Genomic DNA, 20,076 nt, shown 5'->3' with positions numbered 1-20,076 from the left:
AATGAGTCTTGATAAAATCGATCTTTCAAAATAATTCTAAAAATATTTTATTCTATATATTTAATTATCTTTTAAATAAAAACTACATTCACAAATAATATATTCTTCATCACATATTTCAATTTATGTTTTAGATGGAATTTCGAAAAACAAAGCTTATTATCAATTAATGAAGTAATGAATATATGATAAAAGTAAGAACTGTCTATTTTTACCAAATGCATCTTTTCTACGAATTTTTTTTTGTATTAATTGCTCATTCTGATACTGAAATTAAAATCTTTATTCATTAATATTTGTTTAATCATCATTATATATTTTATCGTTTAATTGAAATTAAAACTCTTTAAAGAAATATCTGATTTTTTCTCCCTTGAAATACAAAGTTCAGATATAAAATCAGTTCGTCACTTTTCGCAGAGTTATTGATAAAGAAAGAAAACTGTTTATACATTTTAAAAATGTTGTTTGATATCTCAGAGTATGAATTTAATTTTACGATTAAAAATAACTAATAAATTCTGTCAGAAAATAACAGTAATTAATTTATTTCTCATATTTCGTATATTATTACTCTAAGTATAAATTTACAAAATTTTGAATAAATATTTAAAAATATTTAATTTTATCAAAAACAGGATGAAATTTTAAAGGAACTAAAATTCAATTATGAAAATACAAGTGAAAAACAGAGTACAGCAATCGTGAAACTGGAAACTTTTTAATTGAGCAAGTAATTCCATGGAAAATTTTTTTTCATTATTTTATTTATGTTTAACTTCTTAATATAGCTAAATTAGAATCTCATGTTATTCTAATTTATAAAATCAATTATTCCTTCTTTCAAAACTATAACGAGCTAAATTGATGTTGATGAACAAAATGAATTGTTTCATTTATAAAATATATTGTTGAAAACAAATAAAAAATAATTCACTGAAATGAATGACTTTTTTTTTTTCAAATTAGCAAACGATTATTCATTTTTTTTTCTGCTGATATCTAATATTTTGGAATGAAAGAGTAAGAATAATAGAAAAATGAATATTTTGTTTTTTTGAATATTTATCGAAAAATAATAAAAGAAATAGTCTAGTTCATTTATATACTTATATTCCGATCTGTATATAATTTTTTATGCATTATTTATGAACTTTTATTATTGGAATGTTTTTATTATTTACTGAATAATTTATTCAACTTTCTGCTATACTTATTTTGTTTATATTTACTTTTATTATATTAACTTTTATTATATATAATTATATATATATATATATAATTCTGAAAAACGGCAATAAAAGGAAACTAAAATTAATTTCTTTTCGTTTTCTATAGTGTTTATGAACGACAACAGAGGGATTTCAATGCTATTGAAATATTGTAATAGAAGTTAAATTTTATTGCAATATATTGATAGAAATGGAGAACTTTAAAGTAAGAATCTGGTACGTTTATTATAATACGTAAATTTTTCGAAAACCCAAAAGCTCAACAGTGATATAAATGTATTATTTTTTTAATTCAGTTTTAAAAATAAATTTGTTAACACATATGAGAACTGAAATTTTTTTTAAAAAAGGTGACATTCATTGAGAATTAGTAAAAATGCTAAAGCTTTTAAGAATTTTTAATATTTAGAACATTTAAATTAAAAGATTAAAAATTAATCCAGCTAGAAATTGCAGAAATTGATAAAATAGAAAGAAATGAAAATAGCATTTTTGTGAGATTTAACGTGTCAAAATTCCGACTTCATGTTAATGAAAAAAAAATTAAAATGCCAGCCTAAAAATATTATTATGTTAAGCAGTCTTTTAAAAAGACAGTGAACTTTTTTCACTGTCTGAACATGCCGTTGGTACTTCGCGATTTAGCGTACTATGAGATAAAGTTCTCTAAGTGATAGATAGGTTGTATACATTAAGTATTTCTTGTAAACTAGTTCCCTTTTTGACCATCTTGTTTATCCAGATTTTTAATTTTCAAGTGATTAATAATTAAATCATAACCATTATCTGTTTGGCAACTGTTAAACATATTTTAGCGTCTTTTAAACTTTCTGTTCTTTTACATCTGCCTCTGACTGAATAGAAAGGCAGCGCTCTTTCAACTGCAATTGTAAAAACATTCGATGAAGCAAGTCTGAAACGTTTGCACAAAGATTTGTTTACATTTCGCTGTTGCCATTCAGCAGTACGTAATCAGAGCGATTTTTGCTTTAACATTTTATATATATATATAGATGTATCGCATAAATTGTAATGTTATGATGCGCATTATATAGAAATTGTTGACTCAGTGGCATCTTATCCATTAGAACTGTAGACCTGCAACAGTCCATGAAAATATTTTAAAGCCATTGTTTTTATTTTATCATATTTTGTTATTTTCTCATATTAAAGAGTTCGTTAAACAATGAAATGAAATAAATAATAACAAACACAGAAAAACATGATTGAAAATTCATGATTAGGAGGGACATAAATCGGAACAGTTCACGAAGCAGAACTTGAAAGAGTCAAAATTCGATCATTCACTAGACTATAGCTAAACATCGGAAAATGAAAATCTTAAATTCCTTTTCACTGACTTCGGCAGTTCACGCCGCAACCCAGGTTTGGCGAATCGCCAACTGTCTTTTTTCCCCTCCCTTCAAACCTTGAGTCGCTGTCTCTCTGGGTTTATTTTTTCTTCGCTTTTTCGCATTCGTTATGTTTCATGTAGCCCTGATGGAAACTCATCTGTTTTAATGCTCACTTGCTTTTTCTTCAATCCGAAGCCATTCATTGAAAAAATATGAAAATTTTCTAAAGGATAAATTATATAATGAAATATTTGGGTTATTTAGAGGTAAAGCCGTTTCTTTTTAAAATTAAGGTCTAATTGTATTCTTTTGAGAAATTTATATTTTGTGCAGTATTGATCGTTTTTTTAAAGCCGACGAATTATCACTGAGTTTGATGATCTGCTAAATAAGATGGCAGGGATTTGTATATTATTTTGAAAGAAAAAATAACAGGTGATTTCATTATTCAATTAAAATTCTTCGATAGCTTTTAATGTTTATGATTTTTTTTTCGTTGAAGATTAATATATGATTTCAAGAAAATGATACAGTGAATAATTCTACAATTAAAAACATAATTTTGGAGAAATTGATTTTCCAAAAAGAATTTATTTCCATTTGCTTTTTCTTTCTTTCTTTTTGGAATAATTAAGAAATTTGATCATCGAAAAATACGCATGTGTATGACTGTTACTGAATATCTTATTTTTTAAATATTTAATCGATACCATTTTTAATTATCAAAATATCGACCTGTTTGGAAAACACACCGTAACACCGAGTTGGTGTTACCCAAAAGTGTAGCAACCTTTTTTATATATTAAATTTAAACATATGCTCTCAACTACAAAATTTTATTAAATAAGGTAGGAAATTATATGCAAACTGTTTTATTTCTGTGGATGTTAACAGTAAAAAGTTACAAAATTTTGATTTTTTATGGCCCCCATAGTGAAAAAATATCAGTTCGTAAAATCTTTCTTTAGCATTCATCTATAAGAACACAAAGCTTATTGTTTCTATCTCCAAGATTTGCTAAAATATTAGAATGCATATTTATTGACTCATATCACTTTTAGAACATCAACCACTACTGCTTAAACGAACTTTTATTTCAAATTGGAAGGATAATACAAATAGGCAATATCACAATAGTCTATTGTCAGAGCGGAATCAGAAAATAATAATGCATTTATCAATTCTTATTAAAATTTTAAAAGAGGTCAAATAATACATTAATTGAGTGTTAATTCAGTGTTTTCAAAACACGCTTCATGAATTAACTCCTGCGATATCTATTATAAACACCATACTTCGAACTTTTCTTGTGTAAACACGATCCAACTCATTATTTGTGACGTTAAGACAGTCTTCTTGGATTCGTCAGCAAACATCTGTCACATCTACAGTGGAAAGATATACCAAAAAACTGTAGACAATTCAAAACTAGTTGAATGTATCTATCAACATTCAACGAACTGTTCTTCAAACTAGGAAATTTCTGGCACACATTAATAGAAAATTGCCATTGGATGAAGAATCTCTTGTGTTACGAATAGGCTTCCATTGCTCAAAGAGTGGTCATTTTGACAATTAACGCTACCAATTCGATTGAAGTGACATTTGTCTAGTCAAAATATATTTCTAAAAAATTAATTCTATCTGAAATTCGACTAAATTGTAATATTCTAGACTTGGCCATGATCTGATTATAGCTATCCATAAACATGCGAATGCTGGTATGGATGTCCCTTTTTCGCTTCTCTTCTCTATCATTTTGGAATGTTGAGTTCTGAATTAACTAATTATGAGAGTAACTTGAAAATAAAATAAAATATTTATTATTATACAATTTGTGCAGCCCCTCATCCACCCCAGGGAAGTCAGGGTCTTGTAGTTTCATGCACTAAACCGTTCTGTAAGTCAGAACTTTGCAGTTTGCATGTATTAAACCATTCTGTAAGTCAGAACCTTGTAGTTTGCCTTCACTAAAAACCGTTCTGTAAGTCAGGACCTTGTAGTTTGCTTGCACTAAACCGTTCTGTAAGTCAGAACCTTGTAGTTTGCATGCACTAAACCGTTTTGTAAGTCAGGACCTTGTAGTTTGCATGCACTAAACCGTTCTGTAAGTCAGGACCTTGTAGTTTGCATGCACTAAAAACCGTTCTGTAAGTCAGGACCTTGTAGTTTGCATGCACTAAACCGTTCTGTAAGTCAGGACCTTGTAGTTTGCATGCACTAAACCGTTTTGTAAGTCAGGACCTTGTAGTTTGCATGCACTAAACCGTTCTGTAAGTCAGGACCTTGTAGTTTGCATGCACTAAAAATCGTTCTGTAAGTCAGGACCTTGTAGTTTGCATGCACTAAACCGTTCTGTATGTCAGGACCTTTTAGTTTGCATGCACTAAACCGTTCTGTAAGTCAGGACCTTGTAGTTTGCATGCACTAAACCATTCTGTAAGTCAGGACCTTGTAGTTTGCATGCACTAAACCATTCTGTAAGTCAGGACCTTGTAGTTTGCATGCACTAAAAACCGTTCTGTAAGTCAGGACCTTGTAGTTTGCATGCACTAAAAACCGTTCTGTAAGTCAGGACCTTGTAGTTTGCATGCACTAAAAACCGTTCTGTAAGTCAGGACCTTGTAGTTTGCATGTACTAAAAACCGTTCTGTAAGTCAGGACCTTGTAGTTTGCATGCACTAAAACCCGTTCTGTAAGTCAAGACCTTGTAGTTTGCATGCACTAAAAACCGTTCTGTAAGTCAGGACCTTGTAGTTTGCATGCACTAAAAACCGTTCTGTAAGTCAGGACCTTGTAGTTTGCATGCACTAAAAACCGTTCTGTAAGTCAAGACCTTGTAGTTTGCGTGCACTAAAAACCGTTCTGTAAGTCAAGACCTTGTAGTTTGCATGCACTAAACCGTTCTGTAAGTCAGGACCTTGTAGTTTTCATGCACTAAAACCCGTTCTGTAAGTCAGGACCTTGTAGTTTGCATGCACTAAGCCGTTCTGTAGGTACTGATTCAAGAGAGATATCGGGAATTCAGGAAATGATGTTTCTTTCTGCAATAAAGCTAGCTTTACCATTACATAAAGCATTTCAAAACTTACCTCGTTACAGAAGTATGCCATTTTATTGGAAAGCTTAATGACACACACATGCAGTTGTAAGCAAAGAATTTTCTTGTTCGGTATTCTATTATTTCTCTGAGGTAATCAATTTCACAATTTCTTTTCCCTTCTTTATAAAACCGATATTTCAATTATCGATTAATAAAAAAGGAAGCATTATAAGTAATTCGAGAATTTCTTTGAAATCATGATTATTGAATGATGTAAAACTAATAAACGAAATAAATATTTATCTTTGATAAATTTTTCTGTATTGAATAAATTTGTATTTCTGAAGTATTTCTTTTTAAATTTGTGGTAAGTCCCTCTAAATTAAAAATAATCATATCTCTATACATTTTGAAGATAGATGAGTGAAACATTGTCCGAACATAATAAAATGCTTCTGTTATATTCGTATAATAGACACTTCTGCACAATGTGTGCCGTATAAAAATTACATTTTTTAAATCTTTTTATTATTAAATTCTACAGAAGCCAACTTTTTTTTTCATACAGTTATCCACCTTATTTATTGAAACTGTGCAATTAGAAGTACATATTTAAGTGCAAAATTTAAGAATATCAATGCTTTTTCGACTATCTTGGGGCACTCCATACACTTGCATTATGTTTACCGATAAATTATTTACAAGATGTCACTAGTTGAATGTATTACGCAGTTAGTTAATAAGAAGCTTTATCTGCAGTATCGTTAAAAGAGTTTTTTTTATACCGAGCAAAGACTCTGAATACATTCCTCTGTAGGAGGGCGAGAAATATCGCCACATAAATCTTTATGCTTACTAACATAGTTATTAAAAAAGATAAATCACACGACTTAATAATATTGGGTAACATAAATTATGTTCCTTAGAGATGCAGGAATTATGAGCTTTTGCAGAATGGATGCAGCAATGTGGTTAAAATATTATTTTGTATATGATTTGAGCCCATTAAGAGAGGCACGGAATGTTATGATATGAGACAATTAGCAGAAAAAAAGTATAACTCACTCATTATAGAACTAAAATTACGAAAATATTGATTTTGTGGATTAAAAACTAAAATGGTATTCTATGATGTAAATAATAGCAATGACATTTTAAATAATTTACATTTAAAATTGCGTCATTTGTGCTGCAAATGGGAATCAATTCCTGTTTATTACACTATAGATTACTTATGATATAATTATAAATTTGGTAAAAAAATTAAAGAAAATTCAAACTTGTAAATCAAAACATAGTTGTATAATAATGTTTTAAATTTATTTTGTCATTTTTATTTTATTTTTTAAATCTACCTCAATAATATAACAAAATGTCTGGCAGTAAATGTATAAAATCAAAGCAAATAGATACAAGTGAAATCCTTTTAAGCCCTTTAAATTTAAAATCCATTATGAAACTATAGAAAAACATAACACATAAAATTATAGATCTCGAGAAATGTCGCAAATGCCATGCATGGCATTGGTGAGCTATGTTTATGAAATATAGATATTTGTCCTTGAATCTAATATTTTTAATGAATCAACTGTGGGAATATGTATTTTGAACATCTCTTGGCGACCGAATGAAATCAAAATTCGACACAGAATTACAGTTACAGTCGAAAGATAATATACTTAATTTCATTGATTTAAGTCCTTTTGTTTATAAATTATTGAGCGTACATATATGCAATGTTACAGAAACAACAGACGATCAAACCTTTGGCAGAATTTGATATAAAATCTGATTAGAATCTATATTTTAGATGTTAAACCAATGTACCAAATTTTATCTACCGAAATCTTTGCGTTTTGGAATTGTTGAGTTCATTTATAATCGAACAGCAAGATTTCCTGCAAATGAATTTCGTTCAAAATTTAATAACAATCTTAGAAATTTGGTCGCGAGTCCCTGTACAAAATTTCTTCCGTGTAGGTCAAAGTTTTTTTGTTTTTTTTTTTAGTTGTGTTCAGAGACGAACAGATTGACAGACATAATGCCATTTTTCGAATGTCTGAAATGTGGAGATTTATCAAAATCTCGAGTTCGAATTTTTTTAACGATCCCAATGTTTTCTCTGTACTACGTATATGAGAAGGTAAAAATCAATGTTAAATGTTTTATTTTGATCAATTAGTCGTATAATTTTTTCAATTTTGAATGGAAAATTCATTGATTTTAATACTGTTACCTCATGCCTGAATTCTCCATCATTCTTATACGTTAATAAAGGATTAAATAAATATCATCGGCAGAGTTTTATCACTGTTATTTCGCTTTGCAGTATCTGCAAATCCTGGGGAAATGTTAACCAAAACAGTATCTCTTTGTTTGTGGGCCGTGAGTTGTCATTTGTTTGTAATTAAAGGATGCGTGACAAATTTCGAACGACTCTCTTTCCAATTGTTCAGTGTTGTTAGGCAAAACTATCAATAAAATCATCGGTATCTTGAATTATGTATTTTAGAATTGGTTCCCCAACTGCACAACAGCTCATAACCTAAATTTTCTTCTTAATAGCCGATCCATATTATCATTTCAACCATTTCTGGTCCTATTTAAACCCAAAAGCAGTGCTTAGGAAATAGAATAACTAGAAATACTTCAAGAAAATACTCAAGACAAGTTGTTTTGCCTCATCAATTTATTAATTAGCTACTCAACAGCCTCTGTTTATCGCACTCAAAATAATGGAGGTACCATCTGCGAAATGAATTCATATTATCTCCGTTCGAAAATAACCTTGATGATGGCGAAGGTGTATAGCCATAGACATATATATTTATCATCTTAATGGGAAAAGGAAATAATGATTTGTCGTTTATGTATGGTAAGGCGATATGGTATACCATCATAAGGAGATAAATGTTTCTAAGAAGAATAGAATATCATTTCTTCAATATTAATAAGTAGGGTCTGAATATCATTAAATAATTATGTGGGTTTTCGACTTTAATAAATTTAAACACTAGATTACTTTTTGTAAAAGAGTGGTTCAAGTGTTCCGATATTATAAACAAAGAATTTTGTGAAAATACTTTGGAACTAATTTTGCTTTGGAATTAAATTATGTAACAATTTCTAGTTATTTGAGAGATGTTAATCTCTTAAAGACATTGGATTCTATTATTGCATTGTTTTTTAGGTTACACGTGTATGTAAAGTTTTGAAATGATACTTCTATGATATGATTTGTAATAAAAGCCAGGCAGAAATTTAAGGAATCGATTGATGCTTACATACCATTTCATTTCGGCAGTATAATATATAAATTATTCTAGCTAGATGCCATTATGTGAAAATAAAACTGAGAACAACTTATGATGTATGCATAAAAGTGGTGTCCCTAAAGTCCCTAAGTTCTGCATTGCTGCCTCATCATGGCGGGGGAGTGTTCCTGGGCGGAATGGGCGAAGTACGTTGGGAGAGTATTCTTCTGGTAGGGTTACCCAAGGCGTGAAGCCCATTCCATTATGCTCAGCTAAATGCAATGCAGACATGAGGCAAAGTCAGATTCAGCCTTTTGTGCCTCTAGGTCCTTGACCTCTTGAAGCTGCATTTTAAGCCCTTTTATCATGATATTGTTTGAAGGCGTTTGCGCTCATGGACCTGGTTTGATGTTACTGTCGACCAGGTGGGATAAGCCACAACACATATATTAGCATGTAAAGACAATACGCACATTTTTATTTTCTCGCATATGAAGTAGCGAGTATAAAGTATTGTAATCGTTCAAAAATTGGAATTCGAAATTTTGACGAACCTCCACGTTTCAGATGCTCCCTCGTTCGAAAAACACGTTTTTAGCTTTATTGGCCTGCTTGCTTATGAAAACGATAACTCAAAAATGCTTTGAGTTAGATAGATGAAATTTGGTTAATGGACTCATAACCAAATTAGTAGATTTCAGTCCAATTTTGAACGAAATCATTCAAATGAATTTCGAATATCTGTTATTAAATTTGAACTCTATAACTCCAAAACGCTAAAAAAGCTAGATAGATAAAATCTGATACACATGAATAGCATTTACAATATACTTATCAAATTTTGAATCAAAGTTGTCAGAAGGTTGACTGTCTATCGGTCTGAATTTTCGCATGCATGCAAACACAATATCTCATAAATAAAATGACTTAAATTAATAAAATCAGGTGTGTTAACTTTTGACTACAATTATAATTTCGTGCCAAATTTTGGATTCATTGCATCAGAAAAAAAAAGTGTTCAAAATACATACTCACACAATAGGTTCAATAAAAATGTTATATTTACACCAAAGATCTGTATTTCGTAACTATTGTTCGCTAATGGCATGCAAGGCATTTGCAAACTTTTCCAGGCCCAATAATTTTATATGGGGGGGGGCAAGACCTTAATTGAAGAGTATACAAGAAAGTTCCGGATAAACCACTTTCGCAAGTTAGTTTGTTAGTTAGCAAGTTAGTTTGTGAAACCATTTTCGCAAGTTAATTTGATCCTAAAATATACGTAAATCCTTAAAGTTGTTACACTATGGGCATTAAATGTAGAAATCTTAACATATATATCAAGAGTTCCCTGATTTCCTTAGAGAATTGTTATAATTTTCGTAATATTGTTGAATATTTTCTTTAACGCTGTCCAATTCCACCCTAATTCTGTTTTCTGACTTGTTTAATGATATGAACTCCTCCTGAAAGTATAATTAAAACTTCAAAACAGGGCTAATTAAGGCTTTAAAACAAAAGGCCGAGTTAACTATCTTGGGTGTTAAATGAATGACATATATCAAGGTTCATTATTAAGATTAATTGGTACAAATATAAATTTTTGCTAATAACTGAAATTAGTCAAAATAATTGGCTGCTATTATCGAGGCACTGCTGGCAACATCGAGTGATGAAATTCCAAACGTCTCTAAACATATTTGGTCATATTAACTTTCGAAGGCTGTTTTCAAACTTGGTGATTTCAGCTGTGTTTCAAGAATTATACTTCAGGCTTCATTAACATGATGAAATTCATCGGAAATGAGGTCAGATGAATGTTCAGGGACTCGGTGCAACGTTTTCTTTCTATTCGTATATTCACTTGAGTTGTATCAAAATAGGCTTAATATTTCATAAATCGCATCTTGTGGTGCAAAACCTTGATGGACTTTATTCATTGTTTATGTAATAGTTTTTCAAAGATTAAATAAATGTATTTATCTGTGAAGTAGTTTAAAATAAATAAAAACTGTCTTTCTCTATGTATGAAACAGTAAGAGTGCGTTTCTTATTCAAATCTACAATTTCTGTCTAACTTGCTGAAACATGGCAGACATGTTTTTCAAAACAAGAAGAAAACGATTGCCAACAGTTCAAAGTTCAAAAAGGAATTAAAATTTTAGTTAATTAAAATTTAAGCAAGAATTGGGTGATTTTCTATATCTTCCTAAAAATAACCATAACAAAATTATTTTTACCCCATTTAAAAATTCAAAAATAACATTTTTATTCATACATTGAATGCAAAAAATTAAAAAAATATCATATATGTAAATTAAAGGTGGGAACTAACACACACACACACACACACACACACACATATATATATATATATATATATATATATATATATATATATATATATATTAAAGGCGGGAAACTAAATCAAATTAACGTCAGAGATTTATAGTGGTGTAGTGAGATTCTATACTCTTTATATTTCATACTACACGAGAATAATAGTTATTTTTGCATGAAACGACGTGTCATGTTTCCATTCTTTAAACTTTTCTTTTTTGCATTAAATTATTTCTTGTATTTGATATGCTTTGTTTAGAAAATTCCTCGTTCTAAAGATTATAAAAAAGGATAACAGCGTTTTTTTAATACTTTCATTATATTAATTCAAAAGAAAAGTTTTCCCTAAATCGCAATTTTATGTTATACACTTTTTAAAACTGTTTTCGAACTCCTGCTCATAGATGAAGTGATTTTTAAGTTTTGTAAAGCAAAATATTTTCTCGCTCTAATCACACATTCATATTTTCTATAATATGTTAATAAGCATTTTTTATTCCTCCTCTTTTCAAATACATAATTTTAGTTTTATTAAAATTTGGATTTCTTTTCTTTTTGCAATTTAACTAAGAAAAATGAAAAGAAAATTTTATTCTTCACAAAAGTGAAAATCCATTAATTTCATACATTATTATATTAAAATTCATTATAAGGTAACTAATTCAAAGTATTTAGCTCTCTTTAAATGATATTATTTTTGATTTGACTTAAAAACACAATATGACCTCTAAATTCGGCATCAGATCGAATACGGTTAAGCTCTAATGGTTATGAAATTCATTCATATTTTCAATCTTACCAAACAATAGAAATGAAATTTTATATACTTATATAACTCGCCAAACTTGGCATCAGATTTAATACGATTAGGCTCTAATAGTTTTAATAGTTATGAAATTCATATTTTCAGTCTCATCAAACAATAGAAATGAAATTTTATATAGTTATACATTCCGTATTAAAAGTTAACAGCAGGAAAACAATATTCTGTGTGAAAAGCTGGTCGTCAAAATTAAATAGCTGATAATAACCAAATCTCTTGTAAAAAGTTTTAAAATATAAAACGAGAGACAAAAATTTCGATGTCAAGAAAAGTAGCAAAGAAAATTTGAATGTCACTGAGCGTATTATAATAAATGACCCAGATGAATTCCATTAATTTCTTATCCAATAGTTTCTGAAATATGCATTTATTTTCGAATTATTCTGCATTTGCGAGATAATTTAAAATCTGTGAAATAATTGAAAACCCCGAAGACATCAGTCGACTGATTAAGAGAATATGATGCTAGACAAGGGTTTCAGCAAAAACAAGAAAAACAGCAAAGGAAGCCGGGATGTCACAGTCAAAATGATTGACGACTTTGCGTAGCAAGAGGTAGTTTACATTCGATATTATCTGCTGCACCGTAAAGAAAATCGAACCCTTCTTGAGCAAAATCGTTTGGTCGATGAAAGGGTCACGAAAGATTTTTGAAGTTCAGATAATCCAAGTGTTTCACTTGGATATTTTATGAATTAAATTTAGAAGAAATTACTTTTTTAAACACAGTCTTTTAATACAAAAATGAATCTTTTCAATTATTAAATGCAATATTTCAAATTAAATTAAATAAGTGATAGCATTTATAAGCATTGACAATTTAAAATATATAGTAAAATAAGAAGATTAATTTAATATGAATGTATTTTAGTTCTAGAGTTGAAGAACGAATTTGGTGACATTTGTAGAGCTTTAGTTCAAATAAAGTATTCTTTTAATGCACTTGGGGCATATTCAAACTATTTAATTCGTTATAATATTACCCGCATTAGCTCTCATGGCAACTTTCTTTTGAGTTGATATATATCGTAATATAAATATTAAGGTTTTAGTTAAGCTCATAAAGGGACAAAAAGTATTTTAATGAACGGTTTAATTTTACTTAATTTTTTTATTTTGTAAATGAGAAATTTTGCAATCTTTTTTCTTTGTCCTTTCACTATCTAGTGTCTAGACTCAACTCTTGTATAATCATGCATTCCTGTTAAGGATATAAGGTTAATTTTCTGAGATTAATTATTCGTTAATAGATAAATATTTTTTATCTGAATTAAGATACTATATAAAAGGCGCCGTCTGACAGTAAATTCTGAAAAAATTGATCACAGGATTAGATAATAATCTGAATAAAGTATTTTAAAATACATCAAAGACTAAAAAACAGAAAATTAATATAAATTTGTTTAAAAGTGATTTTAACAGTAGATTGAGTAAAGGGAAATAATGGCCTTATCAAAAATTCATTTGTTTTGTCAAGTTACGCCCAGTTTTTTAACAACACAAGGACTACTTTGGAATAGACTTCGTAATTTTACATTGTGATCAATTGATCCTATTTTTTAATCGGAGATTTGATGATAAAATCAAAAATCGTAAAGCTGTGTGGCACTGGAAACACGACGGGAGAAGGGGAATTAAATCACAATGGATATCATCGGAAAAAAATTCGAAATGTTTATTTAGAATTAAAATGTTTTATAAAACTTTAACGCGCATAAAGAATTACATTTCTTTTGTATGATTGTAAAAAAATAGATATAAATTGGATACATTCAAAATTCCACACTGGCATTCTTTTGCCTTTCGAGATAAAATCGTCTGCGGCTAAAGTAAACTTGCAGGCAGATGTTTTTTGTTGACAATCGAAATGCAAAATACAGAATATATGAGATACTTAAGAATTCAATGCATTTTATAGTTTTTGACAAGAATAAAAGTTAGTGGTCAATCCGATTTGAAATACGTGGAACGGAAATAGGTGTAGTTATTCTATTTTTAGGATCGTCTTCAGATATTCACGTAGAATTTCTAACTCAGATAAAAATAAAAAACGGCTAGATAAAAAATCTCAAAAATGAACAATGATTCTAAATATAATTCATCATATATAATTCTGTTTAATCAATTGAAAGACCACTTTTGATGTTACACAAGATCTGTTTTGGGATGGATTTCGTCATGGTGGTTGAACTGACCAGATGTTTGGAATCTGAAGCGATTGAATTGATGATGTCTTTTATCTAGCTAAGCTAAAATAAGCGCATCATTCTGTTTTAGAGTCACTTTATACACACTTCAAACTTTAAACGTCACCAGAATTCGGAAAAATGATAGAATGTATAAATTTATAATCTAATTAAAACTTTTTTGCAGATTATATTAGATTCTTACTCAAATAGAATAAATTCCTTGAATTAAAACTTTACAGCAAGGGTTAGGAGTTAAAGAATAATGGAACGAAAAGCGAAGTGAAATGTTAAGGGAGGAAAAAGAAGAGACTATGCAATCAATTAATTTTGATTTAGAAAATTTACGAACAGGATAAAATGAGATAAAAGAATATGAATGGCGATTATATGCAAGTTATATTATATTTATCTAACAACTTGAAAAAGCAACGTTTGTGTGGCCCTATCAATGGAAATAAGTTTGATTTCCCATTTTTAATGCGAATTTGTGTATTTTTATGAAATGAGTTAAATTCTATAATTGAAAAGTAATAAATTATACATTTAAATTAATAAGTAATATCATGAAAATTTACAAATTAGAGCTACAAGAAAAATAACAGTGATTTATATATTTTACAATTATATCCAATATTATGTAGAAGAAAAATTGAAGTGAGTTGTATACAGGATTATGTCTGGATTAGTTCCCCTTCTTAACCTCAGATCATAGCGCATTCACGTTATTTTGAAAGTTATGCATGAAAACATTTTTTGTTTGCTTGGCAGTCAGAAAAGTAGACGTTCACGTGGTAGTGTGAGCGATGAGCAGCTTTCGAGAAAAAGCAGAACACATTTATTTTAACGATCACGCGGAAACCCAGCGAGTTTCTTGTGAAATTAGTAGTTTATGAAAAAAATAATTTTTATTGCCTTGAAGAAAAATTCGTTATCGTGCTATAGAATTGCTTATCGGAAGTTGTATAAAAATCAAGAATGGCTCGGTGTGAATAAATAGAGGATTAGTCAAGAAAACTGTTTCCTAATTTTTCTTGCGTACAATCTTCTATTTTTTGCAAACAGGAACACAGGGAACAGTGCAGAAATGCTTCGTTAGGGAAATGTCCCTTATATCCGATAGGTTACAATATGAAGAAACTCATGCAGCCATATTTTTGAACACATACATTTTCTAGACGAAACGAAATATTTCAAATCTCAAATAGTTTGAGATATATATTGTTATAAAATATTATTTTAACAATTTTACATATAGTGCAAAACAATGGCAAAAATAATACTAATACATTTGCGTTAATAAAGTAATGTTTATGTAGTCGTATAATATGCTTGGATATCAATCTTGTGATTACATAGCAACACGTGAATCAATTTTTTTTATAAAAAAATATTGCCGGACACAATACAAAAAAAGTAGTATCAAAGATTATCTGCAGTTAAAATCAAGGAGTTGGTGACAATCCAATGGGTGTCAAACAGTCAGTGTCAAAATACAAGATGACTGTTAAGATAAAGAATAAAGAATGCGATGGCGCGATCATAATTAAAGATTAATAGCTTAAAGGTTTAAGAAATTCTTATTTTTATCAAGGAATTCAAAGTCCTATTATATGTTCTAAACTTGATTCTACTTTTGTTTGCTGCATTTATTACATCATATCATATACATTCACCTTATTGTTTCGCATTAGTGATGTAGAATTCATTAAATTTATGGTTACAGACCAACAGATTTCAACAAAGAGAATTTTAATTCACCATCCTTTTATAATTACAAATTGAATCAATAAATTTAAATATACGATCTCAGTGACGATACACTTTTCTGAAAACTATCGTTCACATCTCGATAAACTCTTCGATTTTTGTCTTCTTTATTTACTTGTCAAATCGTTTGAAATTTTCAATTTTACTCTATTAAACCAATAGATCTTTTTAATCGCTGTTTATAAGCAGCGATGGAAAAAATTCCGAATATACTTCAGGAAATCGAATTGCTATTTATAAGCAAGACTTCAAACAACGTCATCAGAATAATTGATACGGAACAACTGAAACTCAATTTTAGCGTTACACGAGCCAAGAGTATTGATAAATTAAAGTGCCTATTTAAGGTACACTCCCGAGCATTCGGCCTGTTTTGGCGGACTGGTAATATGGATAACAAAAAAGTCGGATAGGTATACGTATTTTCTCACTGCTTATTGAGTACTAAGCGTTCCGTTCATCTCAAGACACGTAGAATGTGAACGCAGCCGTGGTCCGGTGAATCATAGAAGCAGCTGCCGATAACGTGTCGAGTTAAAACAGAAGGCTCTGTACTGTTAGATCATATACTGCTCTGCGCGCTTCAAGAATTTATTAGAGAAAAAATTAATTAAAAAATATAAACTGTTCCCATTTTAGCATAAATTCTATAAAGCTCAACTTATATGCAGGAAACATAAACAAAATATTAACGCAAATTGCAGATCTAATTCTTAAGAAAATTAACTCAAATTTATTTTATTTTTCACTGATAAATGCTTACACAGATATGAAAAGGTAACCCTAAGATAAGAGTAAAACTTACACTTTTAGTTTATGGAAAAGTCCGTAATAGATTATTGTTTTTGCATTTTAGCCAGCTTCCATTGCCTTGGAAATGTTGCCAATGCAACGCCTTGCCTTCCTGATTTAATAATGATAATAGAAAACTAGGCCTGATAGTACGGTAGTCGCGAACCGAATAATCGGGAGTGTACTGTAATTCGAAAAGTTCAGAAATGTCACTTACCAGCTGACTACCTCCGCGCCCCCATTGTGCGAACTGCAGCATGGCATTGGAATCATCATGAAGGAGAGGCACAACATGCCTGAAAAGAAAGGAAAATAACGAATACTGCAACTGAATATAAACATTAATTTAGTGGAGAAACAATCAATTATAAAATTGATTAAAAACATAAATCCAATTAAAACAAATAGTAAACAATTTTTTGTGGTCAAATAAAAATAATTAGAAAAAAAGAAAATAAAAAGAAAACAAGGATCGATTCTAAAAATCCATTAGAATTTTTAATTCAATAATTTAATAATTTGGAACATAAATTTAATAAAAACAAACAGAATTAAATTTTAAAAAAAAGAAAGAAAGAGAAAAGAAAAAGGACAAGAAAAGAAGAAAAAAAAAGTCAATTCTGAAAATCCATAAAATTTTTATATTTAATAATAGAAAATAACAATGGATTCTGAAAATTTATAAAAAAACAACCTAAAAACAGTAAGAGAAAACAATAATTCATCCCTAAAATTAATATGAATTTATTTTGAAAAAGATAAGTTCTGAAAAGTAATAAAAAATGGAAAGTTCTTATAATCATTTAAAAATGCACAAACTTAACAAAAGAAAGTAACAATTTTTTCTTAAATATAATAAAAGAAAATGAATTCAGAACAAAAAAAAAAATTATAATAAATTCCAGAAACAAATAAAAACATGCATTTATGAAGAGAAGGCAATAATTAATTCTAGAATTACTGAAAATATAAATTTAGAATAAGAAAAATAATAAAGAGTTTATAATATTAAAAAGCATAAATTTAACCCAGCTTTAATCGGTTAAAGCATAATTTTATGTTTTTTTATAGTTGATAAAAAGTATAAATTTTGGAGACAGAAGCAATGCCCGGTTTGGAGAATAAATTGAAATTCTAAATTTAGTTAGAAATGAACAATAAAAATATTCTAAAAATTATTAAAAACATAAATTTATTAAAAGGAGGCAGTATTTTCCCATTCTAATACAAAATTGAATTTCACTGCAAAAACTCTTTGAAGTGAACATAATTTTTAAAAATACTAAATGCGATATTGGTTGTATTATTAAATTATAAAACGGATAATTATAAATAAATTTTTAGAAGGTAAAATAACAAATATTTGTCTTTCATTTCATACTTTTGAAAGATAAAAAAAAATATTTCTCCTTCATTTCATATTTTTCAAAGGTCAAGAAAAACAAAATTTCTCATTCCTTTAACATTTTTGATAGGTCAAGAAAAACAAATATTTCTCTTTCATTTAATATTTTTGAAAGGCCAAGAAAAACAAATATTTCATTTCAAAATCATTTCGTGGTAGATCAATCGAAGTAGATCTAGAGATAAGAAAAGTATCTTGTGGTTCCGAAGTCATCTATTTTTTTTTTTTAAGTTTTCTTGAGTTAAAACAAATCAATAGTATAGTTTTTCAATAAAAAGATAATCATTTCAAATGCTCACTTTACAACCATATACATTCATATCGTATTTTCTTTTAATATGTGCTAAATTTTAGAAAAAATAGTACGATGCTTTGAAAAGATTTTTCCTTGCATTTTATTTTATAATTAATCAATTTCTATGGATTTAATTCCTTTTTCTTTTCCACCACATTTGAAAGACATAATAATGAAATCCAATTTAAATCTTGGTATCCAATTATTATATCCATTTTCATATAAATCATTAAAGCGTAAGTTTTTTAGAAACATGCAGATAAGTTCTTGAAAATCTAATATATATATATATATATATATATATATATATATAAAACTTTTGTTTGTTCGTTTTTTATACGCTTCCATACCGTTCATCCCATCCCGATAAAACTTTTCCTATTGCTGGCACTTGCGTGAAGATTGTAGGCATAGTACAATTATTAGCATTTATTTTGAACACAATAAAATGTACAAAGAAATCATTTCATATCTTTCTATTATCAAACATTGTTCTAAAATTGGCAGTTGAACAAAATACATATAATAAACGTCAAGTTTAGTTTAATTATATTAACGTCCCGTTGTAAAGCAACACTAGGGCTATTTTGGGACGGACCTCGTAATTTTAAACCGCGGTCAGATGACGAGAACGACATCTGGGCTGGCACAGCCCTCTTCACGCCACACCACACCAGCGGGAGGACGTTTGGCATGACGGATTTAACGTGCAACAGACCCCCTTACACGACGGTTCTTCGGTGGAATCGGGTCTTGAACCTGAAACCCTCCGGTTTCAAAGCCGAGACCTTACCACCAGGCCACCGCGGCCTTTATAGTAAACGTTAAACGGTAAATGTCATTCGTAGTTAATCGCACGCATATCAAATCAAATCAAATTATTATGATTGATGCCAATCAATGTGAGTGAAAGGAAATCGAAAATATTTAGTGCAAGCGTTATTTTTTTTCTTTTCGTTAATGAATAGTCATCTACACAAGATAGTGTCAATGAAGGGGCACAATGTTTTGGCTGCGACTAACCGCACATAATATTCAGAATTTTTCTCCCACATATAAAATAGAATTATTATTATCGATGACGATCAAGATACGTAATATATTATCGAAATTTTTCAGTGCAACGACAATTCTTCTATTTATTCAGTGAATCGAGGCAACTATTCTTAACGGAAAGTCGAATGGAGAAAATGTGCTCATTCAACACATTCCCATTATTCCCACCGGCATTCCTTTTGATTTCAAACTAATGCAGTTCCTCATTTGACTTGCATTCTCGATGACCATCAACAAGGCTCAAGATCAATCACTTCAATTGTGTGAATTGAACCTAGAAAATTCATGTTTTTCACATGGCCAGTTATATGTTAGAATGCTCAACCAAGAAATTTACTTGTTTTTGCTAAAGACGGAAAAACAAAAAATATTGTCTAACCTAAAGCACTTGATAATAAAGTAAAAAAATAACAGAATGAATATTATTTATACTTCTCATTTGTATATCATTCAATTTCCATGAATGTATATATCGCCGTCAAGAAATTAAATATCGTTCTTTCTATCATTCCTAATTAAACAAGA

At 29.2% G+C, this 20,076-nt stretch overlaps 1 protein-coding gene across 3 annotated transcripts in view; it reads right to left on the bottom strand.

The window, feature by feature from the left end:
• The window catches only part of LOC129972751 (inactive dipeptidyl peptidase 10-like), a 471,231-nt gene that overhangs the window by 91,169 nt on the left and 359,986 nt on the right, over positions 1 to 20,076 (bottom strand). For all 3 annotated transcript variants that reach the window (XM_056087000.1, XM_056086999.1, XM_056087001.1), the window contains one exon: positions 17,013 to 17,091. In XM_056087000.1, coding sequence (XP_055942975.1) covers positions 17,013 to 17,091 — 79 coding nt within the window. The remainder of the gene's footprint in view (positions 1 to 17,012; positions 17,092 to 20,076) is intronic.

The sequence above is a fragment of the Argiope bruennichi genome, chromosome 6, assembly GCF_947563725.1.
Source record: "Argiope bruennichi chromosome 6, qqArgBrue1.1, whole genome shotgun sequence".
In the NCBI taxonomy this organism is placed as follows: domain Eukaryota; kingdom Metazoa; phylum Arthropoda; class Arachnida; order Araneae; family Araneidae; genus Argiope; species Argiope bruennichi.
The sequence above is the reverse complement of the archived record's forward strand: the minus strand, read 5'-3'. Positions and strand labels throughout refer to the sequence as shown.